General features: G+C 42.1%; 1 protein-coding gene across 4 annotated transcripts in view; it reads right to left on the reverse strand.

The window, feature by feature from the left end:
• Positions 1-23301, reverse strand: part of GBF1 (golgi brefeldin A resistant guanine nucleotide exchange factor 1) — a 121768-nt gene that overhangs the window by 24257 nt on the left and 74210 nt on the right. For all 4 annotated transcript variants that reach the window (XM_080823578.1, XM_080823576.1, XM_080823577.1 and 1 more), the window contains exons 4-8: positions 9497-9628; positions 3435-3553; positions 2796-2904; positions 2217-2277; positions 944-998 (exon numbers count right to left, since the gene is read on the reverse strand). In XM_080823578.1, the coding sequence (XP_080679704.1) occupies positions 944-998; positions 2217-2277; positions 2796-2904; positions 3435-3553; positions 9497-9628 (476 nt within the window). The remainder of the gene's footprint in view (positions 1-943; positions 999-2216; positions 2278-2795; positions 2905-3434; positions 3554-9496; positions 9629-23301) is intronic.

Genomic DNA, 23301 nt, shown 5'->3' on the forward strand with positions numbered 1-23301 from the left:
GTAAGTTGTGCTTCGCACAATGGAAATGGGACCCAGATGTTATATATATATACATATATGTACATCTATGTATATATACTTAAATAAATTAAAAGGGGGAAAGGAGAGGGAGAGGGAGAGAGACCTTGAGGTTCTTAAAGAGTAGTACCCTCTCTAACTGGTTCAGGGCTTTGGTCTGCTCCCCACTATTTAGCTCCAGTTTGCTGAGGAGACATGGAGAAATCTGTGAAAGACAGGCAAACGAGTGATTTAAACAAAGTGACATAAACTCAGACACACGCCAACAGGGCAGAGGGCAGGAATGGGAATGGGTGGCTAGGGAGAAGGAAGGTCAGGTGCATGCACCCAACAGCCAAGGGTCATCTCCACAGGCAGAACCTTTTAGGGCTGCAAGTTGAATCATCAGAGGCCTATGAAGTCCAGGACTTCAGTTCAAGATAGAAAGAGGCCATTCTTCTGACCACCATTCTTGTAGCAGTTTGAGAACCTTCTGATCTAGAGTCAGGCTTGATTTGTCTCGTCAACAGAGACAAGCGCAAGTGTGAGCCCAGTCTAATCCAGCATTAGGGTGGGACTTAGGACATAGGGTCCTGAGGCCGCCTACCTGCTGACAAGGCTGGACCTTGAGGGGATGGTAGGGCATTCACCTTTATCAACGTACATTTTTATCACAACCTGATCGGCTTCACCAAGTTTCCATGAAGGACTGGCTCACCAGCTTATGTGCTGGGTCAACAAAGATAGGCTGGGAAGGAAAGGCTAGGGAAGAAGAGGTATCTGGGGAAAAATAAATTTCTCACTAAAGGAGTGACACCTATTTCTAGATTCCAAGCAGACTTTTATAGGCAAAAGCATGTTTTTTGCTAAGTAAGGGTATCTAGGAAAATCTCCATAGCACTAAAGTTGGGAGACCAAGGTTTGGATAAGGGACAGCAGGTCATACCTTCTTCATGTTGGTCCCCATATAGTTCTTGGGTTCTTCTTTAAACTGAGGTAACCTATAAGACAGAGAATCCCATGGACTGTCATTAGGGATAAAACCAAATCTTTCCCGCATGCCAGCCACAGTCCAAAGATGCTCTGGGCCCGAGCATGCCCTGTCCCCTCAGAAAAGCTGGGAAGAGAAGCAGCTTTTTGAGAGCCTCATCAAAAGGAGAAATTGGACATAACACAGACACCTCCTTTAAAAGAAGGTAGTCACCAGGGTGAGATGACTAAATGCCCTTGAAATGTGGTGGCTCTTTTCATCCTAAACTGACTCCTTCTACTTGTGTTTACTTGACAAGTATTGATGAACGCCGAAAGATGTGGAAGAGGGAAGTCCATCAAAACTCTGGAAGACTGGGCAAAGAGTAAGGAGTTAAAGGTAGGCTGAGTTTTGAAACCAGTAAATCCGAGCCTGAGGAGTAAGAACACTTTGCAGCAGGGCCCAGGGGCAGATCTAGTCTGTACATATTAATAATTACTACTTATAGATTTGAGAGCAAAATGAAATCCCGTGGGGAAGTTTTTTTGTTTTTTAACTATTTTTTTAGAGCAGTTTTAGGGTCATAGCAAAATTGAGCAGAAGGTACATCGATTTCCCAAATAATCCCAGCCCCGCAGATGCATAATCATCCCCATTATTAATATCATCTAAGGAGGCTTTAAAGCCCTCGCCTCAGTCAGCTCTTCTCAAAGTCAGTCTATTGAAAAAAGGTATAGGAAACAGGCAGTTAGGCATAGTATGAGAAGGCCGTCTAGGCCCTAAACTGAGGGCCTTGACTAGGGTAACCAGTGGTCTGGGGTTGCCAGAGACGGAAGGGTTTGCAGGGACTTTCAGTGCTATAATCAGGAAAGTCTGGGCAAACCAGGTTGGTCAACCTAGCTTCCTTACAGAGCTCAACATCCTATTCCAGGCTCCCTTGAATCTGGCTTTCTCTCTGGGTTCCCTTTCCCAGCTGCTACCTGCACAGAAACAGACACAAGTTTGGGAAGCAAAACACGGTCTGTCAGCCTAGATCAAATAACCCTCTGCCTCCCGCTGAGGCCAAGCCAGGTCCCTCCTCCTTCTCCCTTGTTCAGTAACCCTGGACCCAGGGAACTATCCCCATCCATAATCCCAGTGGCCCCTGAAGTGGCTGTAGGGTTGGCCAGGTCCCTGAAGTGGCTGTGTGGAAGCAGCCAGGCTCAAGAGGCCTGGGCAGCCGGGCTGAAGCAAACAGCAGCAGGTTTACCTTGTGAAGAGCAGCTGCACCATGTCTACGAGAGTGTGCTCTGCGGATTTTCTCAATAACTCTGCACAGGCAAAAACAAATAACACAGGTGTCATTACTTGCTGGGCTATTATCAGGAGGCTTCTCAGAGCAGACTCCCCTCCAAACCTTGTTTACTAAGGATTATGCCAAACTTATTAAAACCAGCTCCAGCTCAGCCTGGCAGCCACAACTGCACTAGCCCACTAGGTGGCACTACTGAGTCGGGGGAAAAAAAAGGAGGGGGCACAATGATGTGTTTTCATGGGTTGCAGGCTAGTGTCTATCCCAGAAACCCCAAGGGATGAAGATTTGGTGCCTGGGCTGAGTCAGTCTGAGATCTATCCCAATTCCTGCCCTGGCACAATGAACTAAGGTCTCTATTCTAGGTGTACAATAATCAAGTAAAGACTTCAAGACCCCTATGGGTCTACAAGGTAGGTAGGTAACGGACAAGTCCCGAGTTCTCTACTTCTCTGGGGTTCAGAGACAGCACCCTATATTTATACTCATGGACACTGGCCCTAGAAATGATGACAGGCCCAATTTTCAAGCACCTACCACTGAGCCTCATTTCAAAGCAGATCCGGAAGCAAGACTGCATAATCTCACACACAGATTCATTGGTTAGGTGGGCACCCGCTGGGGTCAGCAACAGAGTCCGCAGCACCTACCAGGAAGAAAGAGGAGATACAGTGATAAATAAAGCAGGTGGGGTAAAGTGGGGTGCACCTGAGGGGAGAGAAGCTGCCTCCTGTTCCTCTAGTCTCCTAAGGAAGCACACAAGGATAAGAAAGAGAGGTTAGCAAGAATGCCGACCTCACTTCATTTTGGTAGGGGGCATCTCCCAGGAGCTTGTCTTGGGAACTGTGCCTTTACTCTGTGTGACCCTGACACAATTCAGCACTCATTCCAGCCCTAGCCCACAATCCCAAAAGATGGGATGGCAGATATGGTCTGCAGAGGTTCAGGTGTATTAAGGGCTTCCAGTATCTGATATCAGTTCATTTAAAGCTTTTAATTATTTCCTTGAAAGAAGCTTTTACTTTGGGTACACGAGCTCCTTGTTTGGAAATAAAGTAGCTCCGTAAGCCCCGGTGAAGTCAAAACACGGCTTCATGCTGCTGGCAAACTTGGGTAAGGAGAGCGGACAGCACCAGCTCCTGGCCATTAACCTAATTGCTCTTCCCCTCCATTTACCTGAAGGATTTTCATCAGGACAACCTCATCGCTGGCAGGATCTGTGCCCACAAAACGGGCATGGGTGACAGCATCTGCCATGTTCTCCATGCCCTCTGCTGTGCCCTCATGAGTGGGATCTGCTCCAACAAAAAAAGGGGAGACTAAGTGGTATTTTTACGGAAAGAAGAGACAGAAAAGGCAAGATATCCTGTACAAGGACTGCTTTGAGACTTTGTTTTTCTCCTCTCCAATTTCCTAACTCATGGCTACTTAAGCTACCTGAGAATTCTGCCCGTAACTGGCTTTAACAAGCTCCTCAGCACAAATCCCACTGTGTTAAACAGTGGTTCTCAAACTTAAGCATACATCAGAATGACTCAGAAGACTTGTCAAAAATACAAATTGCTGAGCCCACTCTGAGCCCACTTCTGAATTAGTGGGGCCTGAGAATTTGCATTTCTAACAAGATCCCGGAAGGAATTAATGCTGCTGGTCAGGGGGGATCATACTTTGGAATCACTGGTGTAAAGCTACTTGTTTCATAGAGGAAGGACCTACAAATACGAGTTTTTGGTCCACAGCAAGGGCCAAATAGGGCCAGACTTTTGAACACCAAGCTTGTAGCCTTTCTCTGTTTGTGTTCTCTTTCAACACATCTCTCTCTGGTTGCTTTTAGAGTTTTGTGTTCAGATGCAAGTGAGGTTGGGGAGTAGGGGAAAGAAATGGACAGTCACTGCTGCCAATACTTAAATCTGGGTGCCACGTTACAACAAATCAGAGACCTCTTCCTGCTTTGGTTTCATTCTTATTTAAAATAAAATGACATGAAGCAAGAGTCATTTTGCCAGCTTAACTAAACAGGCATTAGAAGAGAAAGGGGCAGGAGAGCCTGGGTGGCTCAGTGGGTTAAGCCTCTGCCTTCAGCTCATGATCTCAGGGTCCTAGGATCAAGACCCGCATAGGGCTCTCTCCTCAGCAGGGAGCCTGCTTCTGCCCCCCTCCCCAACCACCTGCTGCTCTGCCTACTTGTGATCTCTGTGTCAAATAAATAAATAAAATCTTCTTAAAAAACAAAAGAACAGAAAGGAGAAAACTAAACAGGATTGGAGGCTGGCTGATTGGGGAGCAGGAGGAAGAGAGAATTTCAACAGTGAATAAGAAGAGGGAAGAAGCTAGCTCAGACAACCAGTGCCATGCTGGAAACTAACACAAATGCTGCCCAGGGGGGGAAACTGCTCCCATTCATGTGTTAAATACCCACAAGGGAGAGCCAAAGAAGTGGCCTCCATCAAGGCCTAGAAGGGTCCTGCACACTGCCTGGATTATCCTTGAAAGGGAAGCATAAATAGGAAAAAAAGGCAGGAAAAAAGGCAGGGACAAGACAAAGCTTTGCAAGTGACAGAAAAAGTTGCTCCAGAGGGGACATGGCATATACAGGAGCACCTCCTAGTATTAAGTGGAAGGAATTAAAAGAAATCTTACCATTTTCTCTTTCCTGGTACCTAAAATTAACAGTTCCTGAGCTTAAAGTTCAGGGGGGATACCTGAGAAACCAGAACATTTCCCTTACAACAATGAGCCTGAAGATTTTCATTAACTGTAAGTGATTTTCATCTTTCTCTTGTGTCCTAGTTCCTTTCTGACACCTGGCCAGAGACTCAATTTGTCCTTGGAGCATGCCCCTATTCGGCATCAGGAGTGGTTACTTAGAGGTCATGCAGAAGGAAGCCAATTTCATGATGATACATAGTGTATGGGTGACCCAGCTCTTTCAATCACCCCAGCTCTCCATGTTTCTCTCATTTGACTCAGAAAATTCTTTTTTTTTTTTTTTAAAGATTTTATTTATTTATTTCACAGAGAGATAGGGAGAGAGCACAAGCATGCAGAGTGGTAGGCAGAGGGAGAGGGAGAAGCAGGCTCTCCACCGAGCAAGGAGCCTGATGCGGGCTCGACCCCAGGACCCTGGGATCATGACCTGAGCCAAAGGCAGTGGCCCAACCGACTGAGCCATCCTGGTGCCCCTGACTCAGCAAATCCTATACTCTGAAGGCCCTTGGCCTGAGTCTTCTCTCACAGCCCTGCCTGACCATCTTTACTCAAGCCTCCAGGGTCCACAGCAGGACCTTTGTTTGCACAGGAAATCCTGGTCATCAGTTCTACATGGTATTCTGGAGCTCAGTGAATGGCAGCTTTGCTCCCACCTCACAAGGCTCCTAGAGGTCTATTTCTTCCCCTCTTTCAGTCATCTCCCTTGTTAAAGTAGTTTAACTGACTGAGCCTGAATGAAGCAGTAAAGTTAATCTTCTAAAAAGGCAGGTAAGAGTGACAGGTTTTTAGAACTGCAGGCAGAGCCTGCCAGGCAACCAGTGGCACAAATTCTGGTCTGGCAGCTGTGTGGGGCCAAACAAAAGGCTGATCCTTGGAGTAGGACCTAAGATAATCCTAGAAGCCTTGGGTCACAGGATTGAGGGATAACGGGTATTTCTTCTAGGATAGCCTAAACAAAAGATTGTTTGGTTTGGGCTCACTTAGCAGAATTTGTCTTCCTCAGGACCCTTTCCTTAGAATTTCCTCCTTTCCTGGCCACTCTGGAGCAGACTGCAGGGAAATCTGCCAATCTCAACTCCTTTCCCTTCTGGCTTTCATACACTCCTTCCTGCCCCCTTTCTCATGCCCACTGCAATCACCACCTACAGCATTCTCTTTTCCCACCACAGGAAACTCCAATGACCAGCTGGCCTGAGGTCTCCAATGACAAGCTTGTCTGCCAAGCCCAGGAAGGGGAGAGACTAACACTGACAAGAAAGCAAGGGAAGAAGCACAGAAGGCGGCGGCTAGAGGCTGTGGAGAGAGATGACCTGCAGGTGGTGCTCAGGGCAAGGCTGGAAGTAGCTGGGCCTGATTTTTGCTTAGGAAAAGTATGAAGCTAGGACTAGGGTGCCTGGAGAGGCTTATGTACCTCTTCAGAATCCAGCTGGCACCTAGGATTTCTGCTAGGGGTCCTGAATGTTTCAGCTAAGCAAATCCCACTTTCTAGAAAAGATAAAGGGTTTTCTTGCCCTGAACTGAAGGCCACTTTTTTTTTCCTGGCTAGCTACAGCCTGAGCTGTCTCTCTTCTTGTCTCTTTACTTAGAAACAAAGACAGCTGCCTGTTTTCTATGTTCTCACCCTTGCACATGGGCTAGCAATAGGGGAAAAGGAATTCAGGATCCTGAGTGACAAGACCAACTAAAAAGGAATCCAAAAAAGACAGCTAAACTAATTCAGAGATAATAGACTAGATAAAATATTTGGGCTAAATTGGGAGAAAATATTTGTAATACTATGATAGTCAATGGATTAATATCCCTACTACACAAAGAACTCCTACAAATTAATAAGAAAAACATAACAACTCAATAAAAATAAGAGGAAAATAAGTTGTTCAGGGGCGCCTGGGTGGCTCAGTGGGTTAAAGCCTCTGCCTTCTGCTCAGGTCATGATCCCAGGGTCCTGGGATGGAGACCCACATGGGGCTCTCTGCTCAGCGGAGAGTGTGCTTCCCCCTCTCCCTCTCTGCCTACTTGTGATCTCTGTCTGTCAAATAAATAAATAAAATCTTAAAAAAAAAAAAGTTTAAATGTTTACCTTCAAAAAAATAAAATAAAATAAGTTTTCACCCATCAAATTATCAAAAACAAAGAATACTGTTAATATTCAGTGCTGGTGACAGGGTGGGGAAATGGAAATTCTCAAACACTGGAAGTATAATACTATAATCTTCTGGGAAAGCAAGCTGGCAGTACCTATAAAAATGTAATATGCACATAACCATTAATCCAAAAATTTCAAGTACAGAAATCTGTCATCCAAAGAAAAATTATTAAATAAGGAGATATGAGCAAGAATGCTTATTTCAGGTACACCTGGGTGGCTCAGTCAGTTAAGTGCCTGCCTTTAGCTCAGGTCATGATCCCAGGGTCCTGGAATTGAGACCTGCATCAGGCTCCCTACTCAATAGGGAGTCTGGTTCTCTCTCTCCCTCTGCCTCTCCGCCTGCTTGTGTGCTTGCTTACTCTCTCTCTAACAAAAAAAAAAAAAAAAAAAAAGAATGCTTATTTCAGCATTATTTATAGTGGCTCAAAATAGGCAATCTAAATATTAAATATTAATAAGGGAAAGATTTTTTAGAAGATTTTATTTATTTGAGAGAGAGAGAACACACACATGGGGGGAGTGGGGTCAGGGGGTTGGAAGGGGAGAGGGAGCAACAGACTCCCTAGGACCCTGGGATCATGACCTGAACTGAAAGCAGCCACTTAACCAACTGAGCCACCAGAAAGACTGATAAATCTATACTATGGAAATTACCCAGCTTTACTAAGAAAAAAAAAATCTTACCAGGAACTGAGGGGAGGGAAAATGGTATATTGTTCCCTAATGATTAGAGTTTCTTCTGGGGTGAAAAAGTTTGGGAAACAAATGGTGGTGATGATTGTACAACACTGTGAATGTAATTACTATCATTGAATTACATACTTAAAAATGATTAAAATGATAATTTTTATATTATATGTATTTTACCATAATAAGAGAAAAATATACAAACTTCCAGTTATAAGATACATAAATTCTGGGCATGTAATGAATAACATTGTAGCTATACTTAAAAATACTACACTGTATATCTGAAAGTTGCTAAGGGGTGCCTGGGTGGCTCAGTAGTTAAGGGTCTGCCTTTGGCTCAGGTCGTGATCCCAGGGTCCTGGAATGGAGCCGCACATCAGGCTCCCTGCTCAGCAGGAAGCCTGCTTTGCCCTCTCCCACTATTCCTGCTTGTGTTCCCTCTCTTGCTGTGTCTCTCTCTCTGTCAAATCAATAAATAAAAAAAAGAAAGAAAGAAAGTTGCTAAAAGAGTAGATCTTAAAAGTCCTTGGGGCGCCTGGGTGGCTCAGTGGGTTAAGCCTCTGCCTTCGGCTCAGGTCATGATCTCAGGGTCCTGGGATCGAGCCCCACATCGGGCTCTCTGCTCAGCACGGAGCCTGCTTCCCCCTCTCTCTCTGCCTACTTGTGATCTCTGTCTGTCAAATAAACAAATAAAATCTTTTTTTTTTTAAACAAATAAAATCTTTAAAAAAGTCTTCATCACAAGAAAAAAAAATGAAACCATATGAGGTGATAAGTGTTAACTAGATTTAATGTGGTAATCATTTGTAACATATTTATACTAAGTCATTATGTTGTATACCTAAAACTAATATAATGTTATATGTCAATTATATTTCAATAAAACTGGGGGAAAAGAATAAATCAGAGGGCTAACTATATCATGTACATCTTTCTAAGTTAATACTATTAAGTGAAAAAAGAAAATCCATAGCACATACTCCTATTTTTTTTTTAATATTTTATTTATTTATTTGACAGAGATCACAAGCAGGCAGAGAGGCAGGCAGAAAGAGGGGAAGGGAAGCAGGCTCCCCGCTGAGCAGAGAGCCCTATGTGGGACTTGATCCCAGGACCCTGGGATCATGACCTGAGCTGAAGGCAGAGGCTTTAACCCACTGAGCCACGCAGGCGCTCCCATTTTTTAAATTTTAAATTTTTTTAAACTCCTATTTTTTAAATGGTACATATTTATATACATGTAGAGAAAGGTATAGAAAGATTCAAACCAGTCTGTCAACGTTATTTATCTAAGGAAGAAGAAGGAACAGTGAGAGGAGACACCACTAATTTTTCTTTTAGTCACCTCTCCACTGTTTATCTTCTTAAAATAAGCATGCACTGTACTTGAAAAATAACTTTAAAAAGAAACCAAATTAAACCTGCAAGCGCACCAGGCACCATACTCTTAATTCCCTCCAAAGCATAAAGAAACCAGAGTCCCAAGGAAACCCCCACCTCCTAGGCACTCTGTATAACCTGAGTCAATGAGCATGATGAGTAACCAGTAACATCTTACTTCGCTCCTACAAGGAAACAGATGGCTAGGAGAAACCTTCCAGTATCACCAGCTCACTACCTAAAGCTTGACCACCCCAGGAGAGGCAGGAAATGAAGTGTTGTGGTCATCCAAAAAGGCCTGAGCTCTTACCTATGAGTGCATAGGACAGAAATTTGTTGACAGAGGTGAGCGCCAGTCCAGTGATAGGGCCAGTGGTATCTTCAGAGCGAATCACTTCCAGAAATGGACGGAGGAACACATTGGGCTCAATTTCTGAGAGTTCTGCAAGAAAAGAAACAGAAATGAAGGGATGCTGGGTGCCTGGGTGGCTCAGTCAGTTAATAGTCTGCTTCGGCTCAGGTCATAATCCAAGGGTCCTGGGATTGAGTCCCACACTGGGCTGCCTGCTTAGTGGGGAGTCTGTTTCTCCCTCTGCCTCTGTCTCTTTCTCTTTCTCTCATGAGTAAATAAATAAAATCTTTTAAAAAAGGAAAGAAATGAAGGGATGCCATCTGACAAAAGCTAGAAAAAGGCCCTTCTTGTCTGTGCCATACAGCTAGAATTCTTAGTTACTGGGTCAATCTTCCTTTCTCTGGATTACCTTAAATCAAATCACAGACACTATATCGTTTTATCTGTAAAATATTTAGTATGTAGCTCAAAGATTAAGAAGTTAAAAAAAAAAAAACCTACAGTATTAGGGCACCTAGGTGGCAGTCAGTTAAGCATCCAACTCTTGGTTTCAGCTTGGGTGGTGATTTCAGGATTGTGGGATGAAGCCCAGCGTCATGCGTGGCATGGAGTCTGCTTGAGATTCTCGCCCTCACTCTCCTGCCCCTCCTGCATGTGCACTCTTAAATCAATCAATCAATCAATCAATCAATCAATCTTAAAAAAAAAAACCCACAGTATCATTATCATGCTTTAAAAAGCAGCAATAGCGGTGCCTGGGTGGCTCAGCGGGTTAAGCCTCTGCCTTGGGCTCAGGTCATGATCTTAGGGTCCTGAGATCAAGCCCCACATCGGGCTCTCTGCTCAGTGGGGAGCCTGCTTCCCCCCCTTCCAGACCCTGCCTGCTGCTCTGCCTACTTGTGATCTCTCTCTCTGTCAAATAAATAAAATCTTAAAAAAAAAGAAAAGCAGCAATAGGGGTACCTGGGTGGCTTGGTAAATTAAGCATGCAACTCTTTTTTTTTTTTTTTTTTTAAGATTTTACTTATTTTTTTGTCCGAGAGATAGCGAGACAGAGGGAGAAGGAGAAGCAGACTCCCTGCACACCAAGGAGCCCGATGAGGGACTTGATCCCTGGACATCATAACCTGAGCCAAGGCAGACACTCAACCATCTGAACTACCCAGGTGCCCCAAGACGGTAAATTTTGCTATATATATATCTATTTTACCATAATTTAACAGTAATTCCTTAACAGCAGCAACTGCTGTTGGGTCAATTTTCCATGTCCATTTCACCACTCCTCCTAGTGACATATAGATAAACGTCATCTCAAGTTGGCCAGAGAGGTCCCAGGATGAGCTACTGTCTTTTATGTCTTCTGCTGTTAGGGTCAAGGTCACCTCTTTTAGAGATAGAAATGTAGCATATCCCAGGTAGGTAAGGGAAAACCCTGAGGTTTCTAGTCCCTTGCTGAAAAATAAGCCTAAGAAGAACAAAAGGCTGCAGTCCCTATTTTTGGAGACAGTTTATAATCTTGGAAGGTCCTAACCACCCTGGCTTCCTTTCTGCCTGGAGCAAACCAAAGGGCTAACTGCTCTGAGATGAAGGAGCAATTCATAATCTTTATTTCACAGATGAGAAAAATAAGGCTTAGATAAACTACATGATTGGCCCCAAATCACAAAGCTAATAAGAGGCAGAGCTGGGATTTGAATGCAGTCTATATACATGGTTTCAAAACTTGTGAAACCATTACATCTATTCTACCTAACTACCAGCACAAACTCCCAAATTTAGAAGGCTTCATTCCAGATCTAAGAAGCAACACTGCACTGGACTTGCTCTCTACCCTACTCTATAGAGTTTGTTTTTCTAGAGTCTGCAATGCTTTTATTTTCCAGAGACCAGCTCACTAAAAGGCTTCCTAAATTGCCCAGAAAGATTAAGGGACATGGTCAAAGCTGCAAACCTTCAGAGACAAAAGAAAGCTGGGTTTTCTAAGTACTTTCATTTTCATGCAAATGTAGGGAGCTTCCCACTCAATTCCTACCACAACCCTCTTTCAGTAAACATTCCCTGGGCCCGGCTGCTCCTCAGATTAATGCTTTAATTAATTGGCAGATTGGGTAGCATTTTCCAAGCCTGTATGTACAGTGATCACATCAGCTGTATAAAACCTGCTTCTTATCCCCCACCTACCCCCACCTAGAGATGTACAATTTGCAAGAAAAACCTTTGTGTGTGTGAGGTAGTAGAGGGTTGAGATGCAAGGAATAGAAATACTAGGAAAAACTGAAATATATCAAATACTTTCGTAAAGCATATTAAAAAATATAAAGTCATCTAGTCTTGCTGCCTTAGGAACGTTAACTATTATATATTATTTGGTCTGTCACTTAAAAAATATGGTCACGGTTGGTACAGTTGAGATATAAAAGTCTAGATGGAAAAATAATCCTTAATTAAGAGGTGGGAAAGGAAACATTTTCTGAGCTTTCATCCAGTTGCTGTAACTATACTTTCTTATGTCTTCCTTCATGGTGAAAGACTAGGGAAATTTCACAGCCATGGCTTGACACTTCCAGAGCCATGTGCATTTTTTAATTTGGTAAAACCAACTCTTTCTGGCATAGTGTTCTATAAATTTTAACAAATATATAGACTCCTGCAACCACTGTGACAATGAAACAGAACAGTTTCATCACCCAGAAAACTCCCTTTTGTCTCTTTGTAGTCACACCCTCCTCCCCACTTGAACCCCCGTCAACCACTAATGTATTCTCCATCACCAGTTTTATCAAGGTCATAAAATGAAATTGTACAGTATGTTACTTTTGAGACTGGCTTCTTTCACTCAGCATGATGCCTTCACCTAAACTGCTGCTCAACAGTTTTGTCCCCTTTTTATTGTTGTGTGGTATTCCACAGCGTGTATGCACCACAGTTTATCCATTCACTAGTTAAAGGGCATTTGGCGGGGCACCTGGGTGGCTCAGTTGGTTAAGCGGTTGCCTTCCGCTCAGGTCATGATCCCGGGGTCCTGGGATGGAGCCCGGCATCGGGCTCTCTGCTCAGTGGGGCGCCTGCTTCCCCCCTCTCTCTCTACCTGACTCTCTGCCTACTTGTGATCTCTGTCATATAAATAAAATTTAAAAAAAAAAAAAAGGGCATTTGGCTTCTCCAGTTTGAGGCAGTTTTGAATAAAGCTGCTATAAACGTTTGTGTACAGGTTCTTGTGTGAAGAACAGCAGTTTGCATTTCTCTAGGATAGACACTCAGGAGTGGGATTTCTGGGTCAAAGGGTAAGTATATGTTTAGCTTTATAAGAAACTGCCAAACTGTTTTCTGAGAGTTTCCGTGTCACTTTGCAGTCCCACCAGCGATGAGAATTCTGGTTTCTCCACGTCCTCTCCGGCACTTGGTATTTTCAGTATTTTTATTTAAGCCATCCTCATAGGCAGGTAATGATATCTTCCATGTGGTTTAAATCTGCATTTCCCCAATGGCTAGTGACACTGAACATCTTTTTCATGTGCTTATTTGCCATCCGTGTATCCTTTTTGGTCGACGTGTCTGTCTCTGTTCAAGTCTTGACCCCATTTTTTAAGTTGAATTCTTTGTTTTCTTACTGTTGAGTTTAGAGACTTCTTTATTTATTCTGGATTCAGTCTTTTATTGGCAATTCAATGATATACAAATATTTTCTCCCAGTCTGTACCTTGTCTTTTCAATCTCTTAACGGTATCTCTCATAGAACAGACATTTTTACTTTTGACGAAGTCTGGTAGATCAATTTTTTTCTTTAGTGCATTGTGTTTTTGGTGTTGTATCTAAGTACTCTTTGCCTAATTCCAGGCTATGAAGATTTTTCCTATGTCTTCCTCTGAAAGATATAAAGGTTTACGCTTTTGTTTACATCTGTGATCTATTTTGAGTTAATTTTTCTATAATGTGTGAGGTTTGCATGGATGTTCTATGGATGTTTAATTGTTCCAACAACATTTATTGAAAAAAAAAATCTTTCCTCACTGAATTGTCATTGGACTTTGCCAATCATTAACTGGCCTTATTTTTATAAGTATATTCTGGGTTCTCTGTTTCATTGATCTGTGTGTCTAACTCTCTGAACATAAACTATCTTAATTAACTATATTTGAAGTCTTAAAATCAGGTGATGTAATCCCTCCAACTTTATTATTTTTCAATCCTGCTATCAGCATTCTAGTTCCTTTGCCTTCTATTTCAACATAAATTTGTCTATATTTACAAAAAATCTTGCTGGGAATTTGACAGGAATTGCACTGAGTCTATAGATTAGTTTGGGAAGAAATGCCATCTTTACAAAGTTGTGCCTCTCAATCCATGGACATGGTAGTCTCTATCTTCTTCATTCCTTTCACCACTGTATTATAGTTTCAGCATACAGATTCTGTATGTTTTGTTAGATGTATATTTTATTTGGTATGTTTGTAAATGGTATAAAGAAGTCTCTAAACTCAACAGTAAGAAAACAAACAATTTAACTTAAAAAATGGGGTCAAGTTCATTTTTAGTATATAGAAATGTGACTGATTTTTTTGTTGTTGTTTTAAATCAGAATATTTATTGTGACCAATCACTGAAATCCTTAAGAAGAACTGGATGCTGCGACAGTGGCCCTCTTGGGCATGGGTGTTATTCCTTCACGGAATCCATGCCTGAACCTGCAGTATACAATTTTTGGGTGCCTCATTCAACCAGGTGGGATTTCGTTTTTGTTTTGTTCTGCTTTTAAGATTTATTTATTTATTTGAGAGAGAGCGAGAGCGCGTGCGAGAGAACACATGCACGAGAGGGAGTGAGAGGAGAGGGAGAGAGAAACTAAAGCAGACTCCACACTGAGTGTAGAGCCCAGTGCAGGGCTCAATTCCATCACCCCAAGATCATGACCTGAGCCAAAAGCAAGAGTCGGACGCTTAACTGAAGGCACCACCAGGTGCCTTGGTATTTCGTCTTTTAGCCTTGGCATTCTAGTTGTACTTCTCTTCTGCTTGGCAGAATTGCCACAGTTGCCATAGGCTGACTTCTGATGGTGTCAGGCCTTAGAGCCACAGTGGCAACACAATGTATGCATCTTACTGAGATGTTTTCCAAATGCTATTCCCTTCATCATTTCATTTGTGCAGCCAAGACCAAAGAGACGAAATGTGACTGATTTTTGTGTGTTGACCTTATATCCTGTGACCTTATGAAACTCACTTATTAGTTCTAGGATTTTTCGTTTTTGTTTTTTGTAGATTCCTTGGGGTTGTCTACAGGAACAATTATATGATCTGCAAACAGTTTTATTTCTTCCTTTCCAATTACATGCCACTTAGTGGGACTTCCAGTATTATGAAAGCAGACATTTTTCTTGCTGTCAATTTTAGGGTAAATGCATTCAGTGTTTCACGTAAAGTATGATGTTAGTTGTAAGTATTTTTGTAAATCTTCATTATCATGAGTGGATTTTATATTTTATCAAATGCCTTTTCATCATCAATTGATATGATCAAGTGATTTTCCCTTTTTAGAATGTTACTATGGTAGATTAACTGATTTTCAGAGAGTGAATCGTCCTTGCATTCCTGGGATTAAAACTCACTTAGTCTCAGTATATTATTCTTTTACCATATTGGTAGATTCTATTTGCCAATCTTCTGCTTCATAAGGTGAAAGAGCTCACTATGGCATGAGAGGCCTGAAGTTGGCAGGAGTGATATCATATAGAGGTTTGGACAAAGTCTCATAGAAAACTCTCTGGAGGCTCTGGATGTGGTCCTTGTACAGTATATAATCCAGTCAATGGACCAGGGATCATCAGTCTCCCTACTTCTCACTACTACCAATAGCCAGGCATATGACACCCAAGCTCATCTGTCAAATTAGGTAGTTAGAATCTATGACTGCTAAAATACACTCTTTCTGGCACGTCTATTCTGTGTATCAATGCTTTATGGAGACTTAGTGATGGCAAACTAAGAAGAGCTGGACTTTTTTTTTTTTTTTTTTAAGATTTTATTTATTTATTTGTCAGAGAGAGAGAGGGAGAGAGAGTGAGCGAGCATAGGCAGAGGCAGAGGGAGAAGCAGGCTCCCCACCAAGCAAGGAGCCCGATGTGAGACTCGATCCCAGGACGCTGGGATCATGACCTGAGCCGAAGGTAGCTGCTTAACCAACTGAGCCACCCAGGCGTCCCGAAGAGCTGGACTTTTTAAAAGATTTTATTTTTAAGTATTCTCTATACTCAATGTGCAGCTTGAACTCACAACCCTGTGATAAACAGCCACACGCTCCACCAGCTGAGCCTGCCAGATGCCCCAGAGCTGGAGTTTTTAATTAGCCCACCAGGAACCTTCACTATCACCCTCATTCCCATACCCCTAAAAAAGAAAATTGTGATATATAAAATTAACTTTTCCAAGAGTCTGGTCTAGGCAGAATTGGAGTTTTGTTCTCTAGGTTCAACTGGTGATTGCTAGGAGCATCAGAGACATTCTAACAGGAACACCAAGTGCAGCTTGTGGTGGTGGGGGGGACAGATATGGCAGGAGAGACTGTGCTACTAGCAGGGTACCACTAGTGAGGACATTTCTGATTTAACAGGTACCTCTTTGTAAACACGCGTAAAACAAAACAAAACAAAACAAAAAAAGCCCTGGAATTTTAATTCAAAAATTCTGTTAAGATGTTCAGATGGTCCTCCAAAACAGTGCTTCTCAAACAGTCTGTGGTTAGGGCCAATATATTTTTTTCCTTTATGTCAATCCACTGCAGACCATCATTTTATAAACTACAATAAAGGGGTGCCTGGGTGGCTGAGTGGTAAAGCATCTGGCTTTGGCTCATGGTCCCAGGGTCCTGGGATCAAGGCCCACGTCGGCCTCCTTGCTCAGCGGGAAGCCTGCTGCTCCCTCTCTCACACCCTCTGCTTGTGTTCCCTCTCTCACTGTCTGTCTAATAAATAAAATCTTTAAAAAATAAAAACAAAAAAACTATAATAAAATGAACTGCTAGAGAATGAAATTATAAAAACAAAGATATAAAATCCATTTTATTATTAGAATTAACATATATAAAATTACTGTCAAGATGTTATAAAAATTTCTAAATGCTTTCCCTCAATTTCTGTATACATTTCATCATGTACTAAGCACAAGTTTGTGAACCCAAAATGGTTTATAGATTATACTTTGAGTAACAGTGCTCTAGAAAAATAAAGCCAGATTTTCAACTGGTCATTCCAGAAAATCCTTCAAATCCTAGGATATTATGACTAAGATAGGCCCTAAAAATAATTTACAAATGAGATAATTTAGATTTAGAAAGCTTGGAGTGCTGGGGTGGCTCAGATGGTTAAGCCTCTGCCTTCAGCTCAGGTCATGATCTCTGGGTTCTGGGATCCAGCCCCTTATTGGGCTCCCAACTCGGCAGGGGGTCTGCTTCTCTCCCTCCCTCTGCCTCTCACCCTGCTTGTGCTTTCTGTTTCTCTCTCTCACTCTCTCTCAAATGAATAAATAAAAACTAAAAAAAAAAAAAAAAGAAAAGATTGAGAAAGGTTAAGTTATTGGTAAAATGCTAGAAAGTCAGTTAGTATTGGAACCAGGACTAGAAGTTGAGGGTGCTGGGTGAAAACATAGGCTTTTGAATAGGATTTAGATTCCAGTTGGGCAACTTAATGGCTGTGTAATAGATACTAAATTTTTCAAAGCCTGTGGTTTTATCACCTGTAAAATAGGTGTTAAAGAATTAAAATAAATTATATTTTAAAATAACAGCAGCTAACATTTATTAAGCATATACTAGTGTGTCAGGCACTGTGCTCAGCAATTCACATAAATTATCTCATTTAATGCATGTAAAATATATTGTACAATGCATGGAATACAGTAAATGTATAAAATATAACTAAGATAGTATTATTCTAGTTTTTTAGTTCGGGGTCCCAGTCCAGGATTCTTAATACTATAAGTTATTTTAAGTTCAGTTTACTTTTTTTTAAGATTTTATTTATTTTAGAAAGAGAAATAGCACAAGCACACAAGTAGGGGCAGGAGCAGAGGAAGAGAGACAAGCAGACTCCACTGTGAGTATGGAACCCGATGCGGGGCTCGACGCAGGGCTCAAACCCATGACCCTGAGATCATGACCTGAGCTGAAATCAAGAGTTGGACACTTAACCGAATGAGCCACTCAGGCGCCCCAATTCAGTTTTCTCCCTCCCTCCCTCCCTTCTTTTTGTTTCTTTTTTAAAGATTTTACTTATTTATTTGTCAGAGAGAGAGACTGAGAGAACAAAGCAGTGGGAGGATCAGACAGAGGGAGAAGCAGGCTCCTGGCCAAGCAAGGAGTCTGATGCAGGACTTGATCCCAGAACCCTGGGATCATGACCTGAGCTGAAGGCAGACACTTAACAACTGAGGCCTCAGTTTTATTTCTTAAGATCTAAGTAAATATCAAAAACTTCAAAGGTAAGCCTTCTATCTTTGATTACTAAACTACTAAAAGAGATAAAAATTAAGCATAGACACCAAGATAACTAGTGGTTGTTATTTATGTATGGTGCAATGTGGGATAGCTCTTTTAATTTGAGGGTTTCAGCTTTCTCCAAGGTATGCATAATTATCAGAGAAAGGAAGAGGCTTCCCTTTTTTAAACAAATGAGTGAAATATTCATCCTCTTTTTAGAAGAGATAAAAATAACAATAATAATAGCAGCTACTATTTATTACCTTGTGCCATGCCATGTACTAAGCACCTTATATACCTTATCTCTTCATAATTATCCTCATTTTGAAAATGAAAATGAGACTGAGACAGTAGATCTACCCACCAGCTAACAAGTGGTGGAAATGAGAATCAAACCCAGGTTCACTTGATTCCAAAATCTGTGCTCCTAGCTATTCAACTCCACTGCTTCCTATGAAGCCAGAATAAAAAAGTTTCTGGTGTTCTGCCTCCTGGCTCAGCCTGCCTGGCAAATGAGATTCAATTGTCTAGATCTTCTTCAGAAGAGTGAGAAAAGCTGTCTGAGTCCTTCAGGGGAAGGTGCCATGATGCTGCTCATAGTAAGCAGGCTGAATAATTTCACAACCAAGGAGACATCTGACACCACTGCCAAGCAGCCAAAATTCCCGCCCTGGAAGGCTGTCAACTTCAAGGCACAAACAGTCCAGTAAACAGAGAGTGCAGATCAGGTAGAGGGGTACTCTGAAGGTGACTGGTTCATGTTCCAAGATGGGACGAAAAAAAAGGAAGGAGTATAAGGAGGGGAAATGCAACGCCTCATTGAAGAAAGAACACTTGGGATCCTTCTAGGACTAGGCCACCTGCTTCTAAAACCAAATTTGAGTCCTACTTCTGGCTAATCAGTGCTGAATAAGAACAATTACAACAAGAATTATTAAACTGTTTCTGGAGAAGCTCATGAACCACTTCAACACCAAGCAAAGCGAAACCCTTTAGAAATGTCTTGGTGGTGTTCCCCTCACACTCTGTTCAACAGCAGTGAGCAGGTGGTTCAACTCCCTATATTATGATATTAAAACAGAGAAGTCTCAGTTCGGGCTAGCATCAATCTGAGAATCTGCAGATGTTGTCTTTCCAGATGATGAGCTGACCTGTCCAAAAGGGAATGAATCCTGACACTGTTTTCTCTTTTTACGTCAGAGCTGCCACCCTCACTGATAATCTATGCCAAAGGTCTCAACATGTGGCATCAAGCACTGCCCTTAGACAAAAGGGAACACTCTCTTCTTAGCCTATAGGGGAACAGTCACTATCCTCCACGAGGTTGGGGTTCTCCAGCCTGCAGCAGCCTTTTCTCATTTGGCCAGCATGGGGCTGGCACATTCCTGAGCCAAAATGCACACATAAGCTGCTTTCCCTGGTAGTGAAGCTCTTCACTCCTGAGTGACTCTTGTCAGGGGCGGTTGGGCATTCTCAATTGGATTACGCTGACAAGGAAAAAGGCCTGTGGTATATTATTTCAACACCATTTGGCTTCAGAAATGCCTGTCTCGACCCTTTTGCCCTCAGAGCCTACTTCTCCCTTCTTGCTTTCTAGAGGGTCACCAGCCTGCTCCCATCCTTGCTCTTCATCCTGCAAATACTGGCTCGTGTTCTGGGAGACAGAATATCATCATTTGCAAGACGGATCATGTATATAACAGACAAATAAATCAGAGCATGATATAAACAAAAGTCAAGTTCATTTACCCCTCGTGATATTTCTGTATTAAGAGACACAGAACAAAATTATTTGAACATAAAAATCTTTCTGGTTTTTGGCTTTTCTGTTTACACGTGGACATTTTATTTTAAGAAAAAAGGTCAGGTCCTCATATTCTACTTTTCTAACTATGTTATACCCAGGAATATTTTTGGTAAAAGTCAAAATAAGATTGGGAATGATCTACAAATAGAATTTCTGAGATACTGTTAAGTTCAGTAGGAAGAAGCTGTACTCTTTGTGGTCACTAGAGGACATCGAGAGTAGTGGTCCAAAGGATGAGCAAAAACTAAATTTTGGTAAAGCCAGAAGCCCCTGAAGTATCTGCCACACCTGTCATACCTTTATTTCCAAACCTCAAAAGGGTACGTGGGGATTTAGGCTTGACTTGAGGAACTGACTTGAAGGAATACTGACAAGGGGCAGCTTGCAGAGAAATTTATTATCTTCCAAGCTTAAGGGTAAAACCCAGATAAGCCTTTGCAACCTTGCTCTATACAAGAGGAGAAATAAAATAAAGAAATGCACTTGGCCCAGTCTTGGCCCATCACAGGCAAAACACTTCCTTTCTCTGGCCCATAGTTTCCTTATCCATAGAGTTTTCCTTAGGGAAGGTGGTGGTGGTAGTGGTAGTTTAATTCTTTAGGGCTCCTTTAGATTCCTAAAACTTATAAAATGCAAAATACAGCTTGGGAGTAAGTGCACATGAATGCAGACAGTCTGTTACAAAGGAAGCCTGGGGGAAAAGCAAACCCAGTTTGTTTGTCTAAGCTCCTGACAGTAGATCCTCTTTTCTTAGCTATCACCTAAAGTTCCCAGATCTGTCTGAAATGCTTAGTTTCTCAATGCACCTTTAGACTTGGGAGGAGGGTTGATTATCTTTGATATTATGACCCTTAAGAAACAAAATATGATGATGGGTTAATCACTACCACATCTAGGTACAATGTGAATCCATGGGCCTGCAGTAGAAGATAACGGTACCAACCACTTACACTAAGAAAGGCAAATTATTTCTAATACTTGATTCTTCAAAAAAACTCTTTAAGGGGTGCCTGGGTGGCTCAGTTGGTTGGGCAACTGCCTTCAGCTCAGGTCATGATCCTGGAGTCCTGGGATCAAGTCCTGCTTTGGGCTCCCTGCTCAGTGGCAAATCTGCTTCTCCCTAGGACCTTCCTTCCCCCTTCTCATGCTCCCTCTTTCAAATAAGTAAATAAAATCTTAAAAACAAAAACCAAAAAACTTCTTTAGGAGTATTCATTTTTTCGGCCAATCCTAGCCCTCAATGGCCAACCCAACCTCAATAGCCAGTTTAGCTTGTTGCCAGGAGCTGCTGTCTACCACCCTTACAAGAAGAATCCTATTTCACTGCCAAGGACAACCACCTTAATTTGACTCAGACATCAGAAACAGCTACACAGATTATTAAGCATAATTGTTACACATAGATTATTTATTTTATCCTCCCAATAACCCTAAGAAACAGTATTACTGTTCCATTTTACAGATAAAGAAACCAAGGCTCGGGCACCTTAACAGTCCAGTCAGTTAAGCGTCTGACTCTTGATTTCGGCTCAGGTCGTAATCTTAGGATGGTGAGATCGAGCACTGAGTCAGGCTCAGCATTGCTGAGTGTGGAGCCTGCTTAAGATTCTCTCTCTCCTCCTCCTCCCCTGCTTGCTCTCTCTCTTAAGGAAAAAAAGAAAGAAAGAAATGAATAAATAAATCAAGGCACTAGGAGGTTAAGAGACTTGCCCAAGATTACACAATAAATGAAAGAGTCAGAATTTAGAGCCAGGTCTTTTCTAGCTTCCAAAGTTTGTACTCTTTTTTTTCTTTTTTAAAAGATTTTATTTATTTATTTGACATAGAGAGACACAGTGAGAGAGGGAACACAAGCAGGGGGAGTGGGAGAGAGAGAAGCAGGTCTCCCACTGAGCAGGGAGCCCGATATGGGGCTCGATCCCAGGACCCTGGGATCATGACCCATGCCCAAGGCAGACACTTAACTACTGAGCCACCCAGGTGCCCCCAAAGTCCATACTATTAAACACTGTATTATGTTTTTAATATTATACCATGCTATTGCTGCTACAGGTTTACTACTAGATATATTTATAAACTGCATGAATTGGATGGCAAATAAAAATTTAAAACTCAACTATCCTGGAATTGAAGTTTCTTCTCTACCTTTCCTCCGCCTATCCAATGACTAAACACTGTTAGCTATTGATTTTAGTACTGCCACACGAATTAAGCATCAGGTTTGCCCAGGTTGCTTCCTAATCCAAAAGGAAGAGTGAGGCCCCTTTAACAAGGCTGGCAGGGCTAAATGAGGCCCAAAGGGACTGGCCTCAAATGTACTGCAGAGGCTGGAGGACAGACTGATCCATCTGTCTTACTGAGAGCAAAGTTTGATGTGTATCAACTCTATAAACACTAGTTTTCTCCTTCTAGAGGAAATTGGCACATATTGAAAGGAAAGCAATTAGGTTGTAACGTACAGGCAAAAGCCAGAGCTGCTCTGGTCCTTCACTCTGCCTTGCCGTTTTCTGCATACATTGTACAAGGCCAAGCCCAAACTTAAGCAGGCAATTTGAAAGCCCAGGAGAAATTAAAAACTTCTGTTGCTATACTTTAAAAGAGAACAATTCACCCCAACTTTATGCAGTCATTACACTTGGAGCAACTTTTTCAATCCAAATTCTTCTCACAGTCTTGTAAAAAGTTCCAGTGTTTGAAGGCAGCAAGAAGAGAAGACAATTACAGGTTTATTATCAATTACCACCCTGTCAGGTCTCTTCTACGGGCCCTGAATGGGAAGTAAAAGGAAATAAAGAAGAACTAAATTCTTAACTGACATTAGCAAAGTCTACAGATATGGAAAAGACCAAAGGGTCAACAGCCAAAACTTTGGGAGAAGAATCAGAGAGTCTCCAAAGAGTATCAATTACAGGACTGGTAGCAGTCTTTCCCTGTCCCTTAAGTGTACAGAATCCTATTTATTCATTTTTCTCCAACAGCTGAAAATGGTTTCTATGGCAGCAGATCATAAATTCTTAGTGACACTAAGACTTTGGAATCTTATTCTGCCTCAGATCCCCTTTCTCCTAATGGGCTCAAGACCTGGAGAATAATGTACACTTCCCATTTTACAGATGGGGAAAATAAAGACACCAAACATGTAATCCATAAGAGCCAGGACAAGTATTCTAACCACTTGCCATTGCTGTCTCTTAAAGATATGTTGCTGGGGAGCGGGGGGCTGGGTGGCTCAGTCACTGAGCGTCTGCCTTCGGCTTGGGTCATGGTCCGGAGGTCCTGGGATTGAGCCCCGAGTCGGGATCCCTGCTCAGTGGGAAGCCTGCTTCTGGCTTTCCCACTCCTCCCCTCCTTGTGTTTCCTCTCTTGCTGTCTCTCTATCAAATGAATACATAAAATCTTAAAAAAAAAAAAAAAAGACATGTCTGTAAGCTGGAGAATGAAAAAGAACATTTTTGGAAACAGCAGTACTCTGAGAAGTCACATTATT

The sequence above is a fragment of the Martes martes genome (genome assembly GCF_963455335.1).
Source record: "Martes martes genome assembly, chromosome: 14".
NCBI classification, from domain to species: Eukaryota; Metazoa; Chordata; class Mammalia; order Carnivora; family Mustelidae; genus Martes; species Martes martes.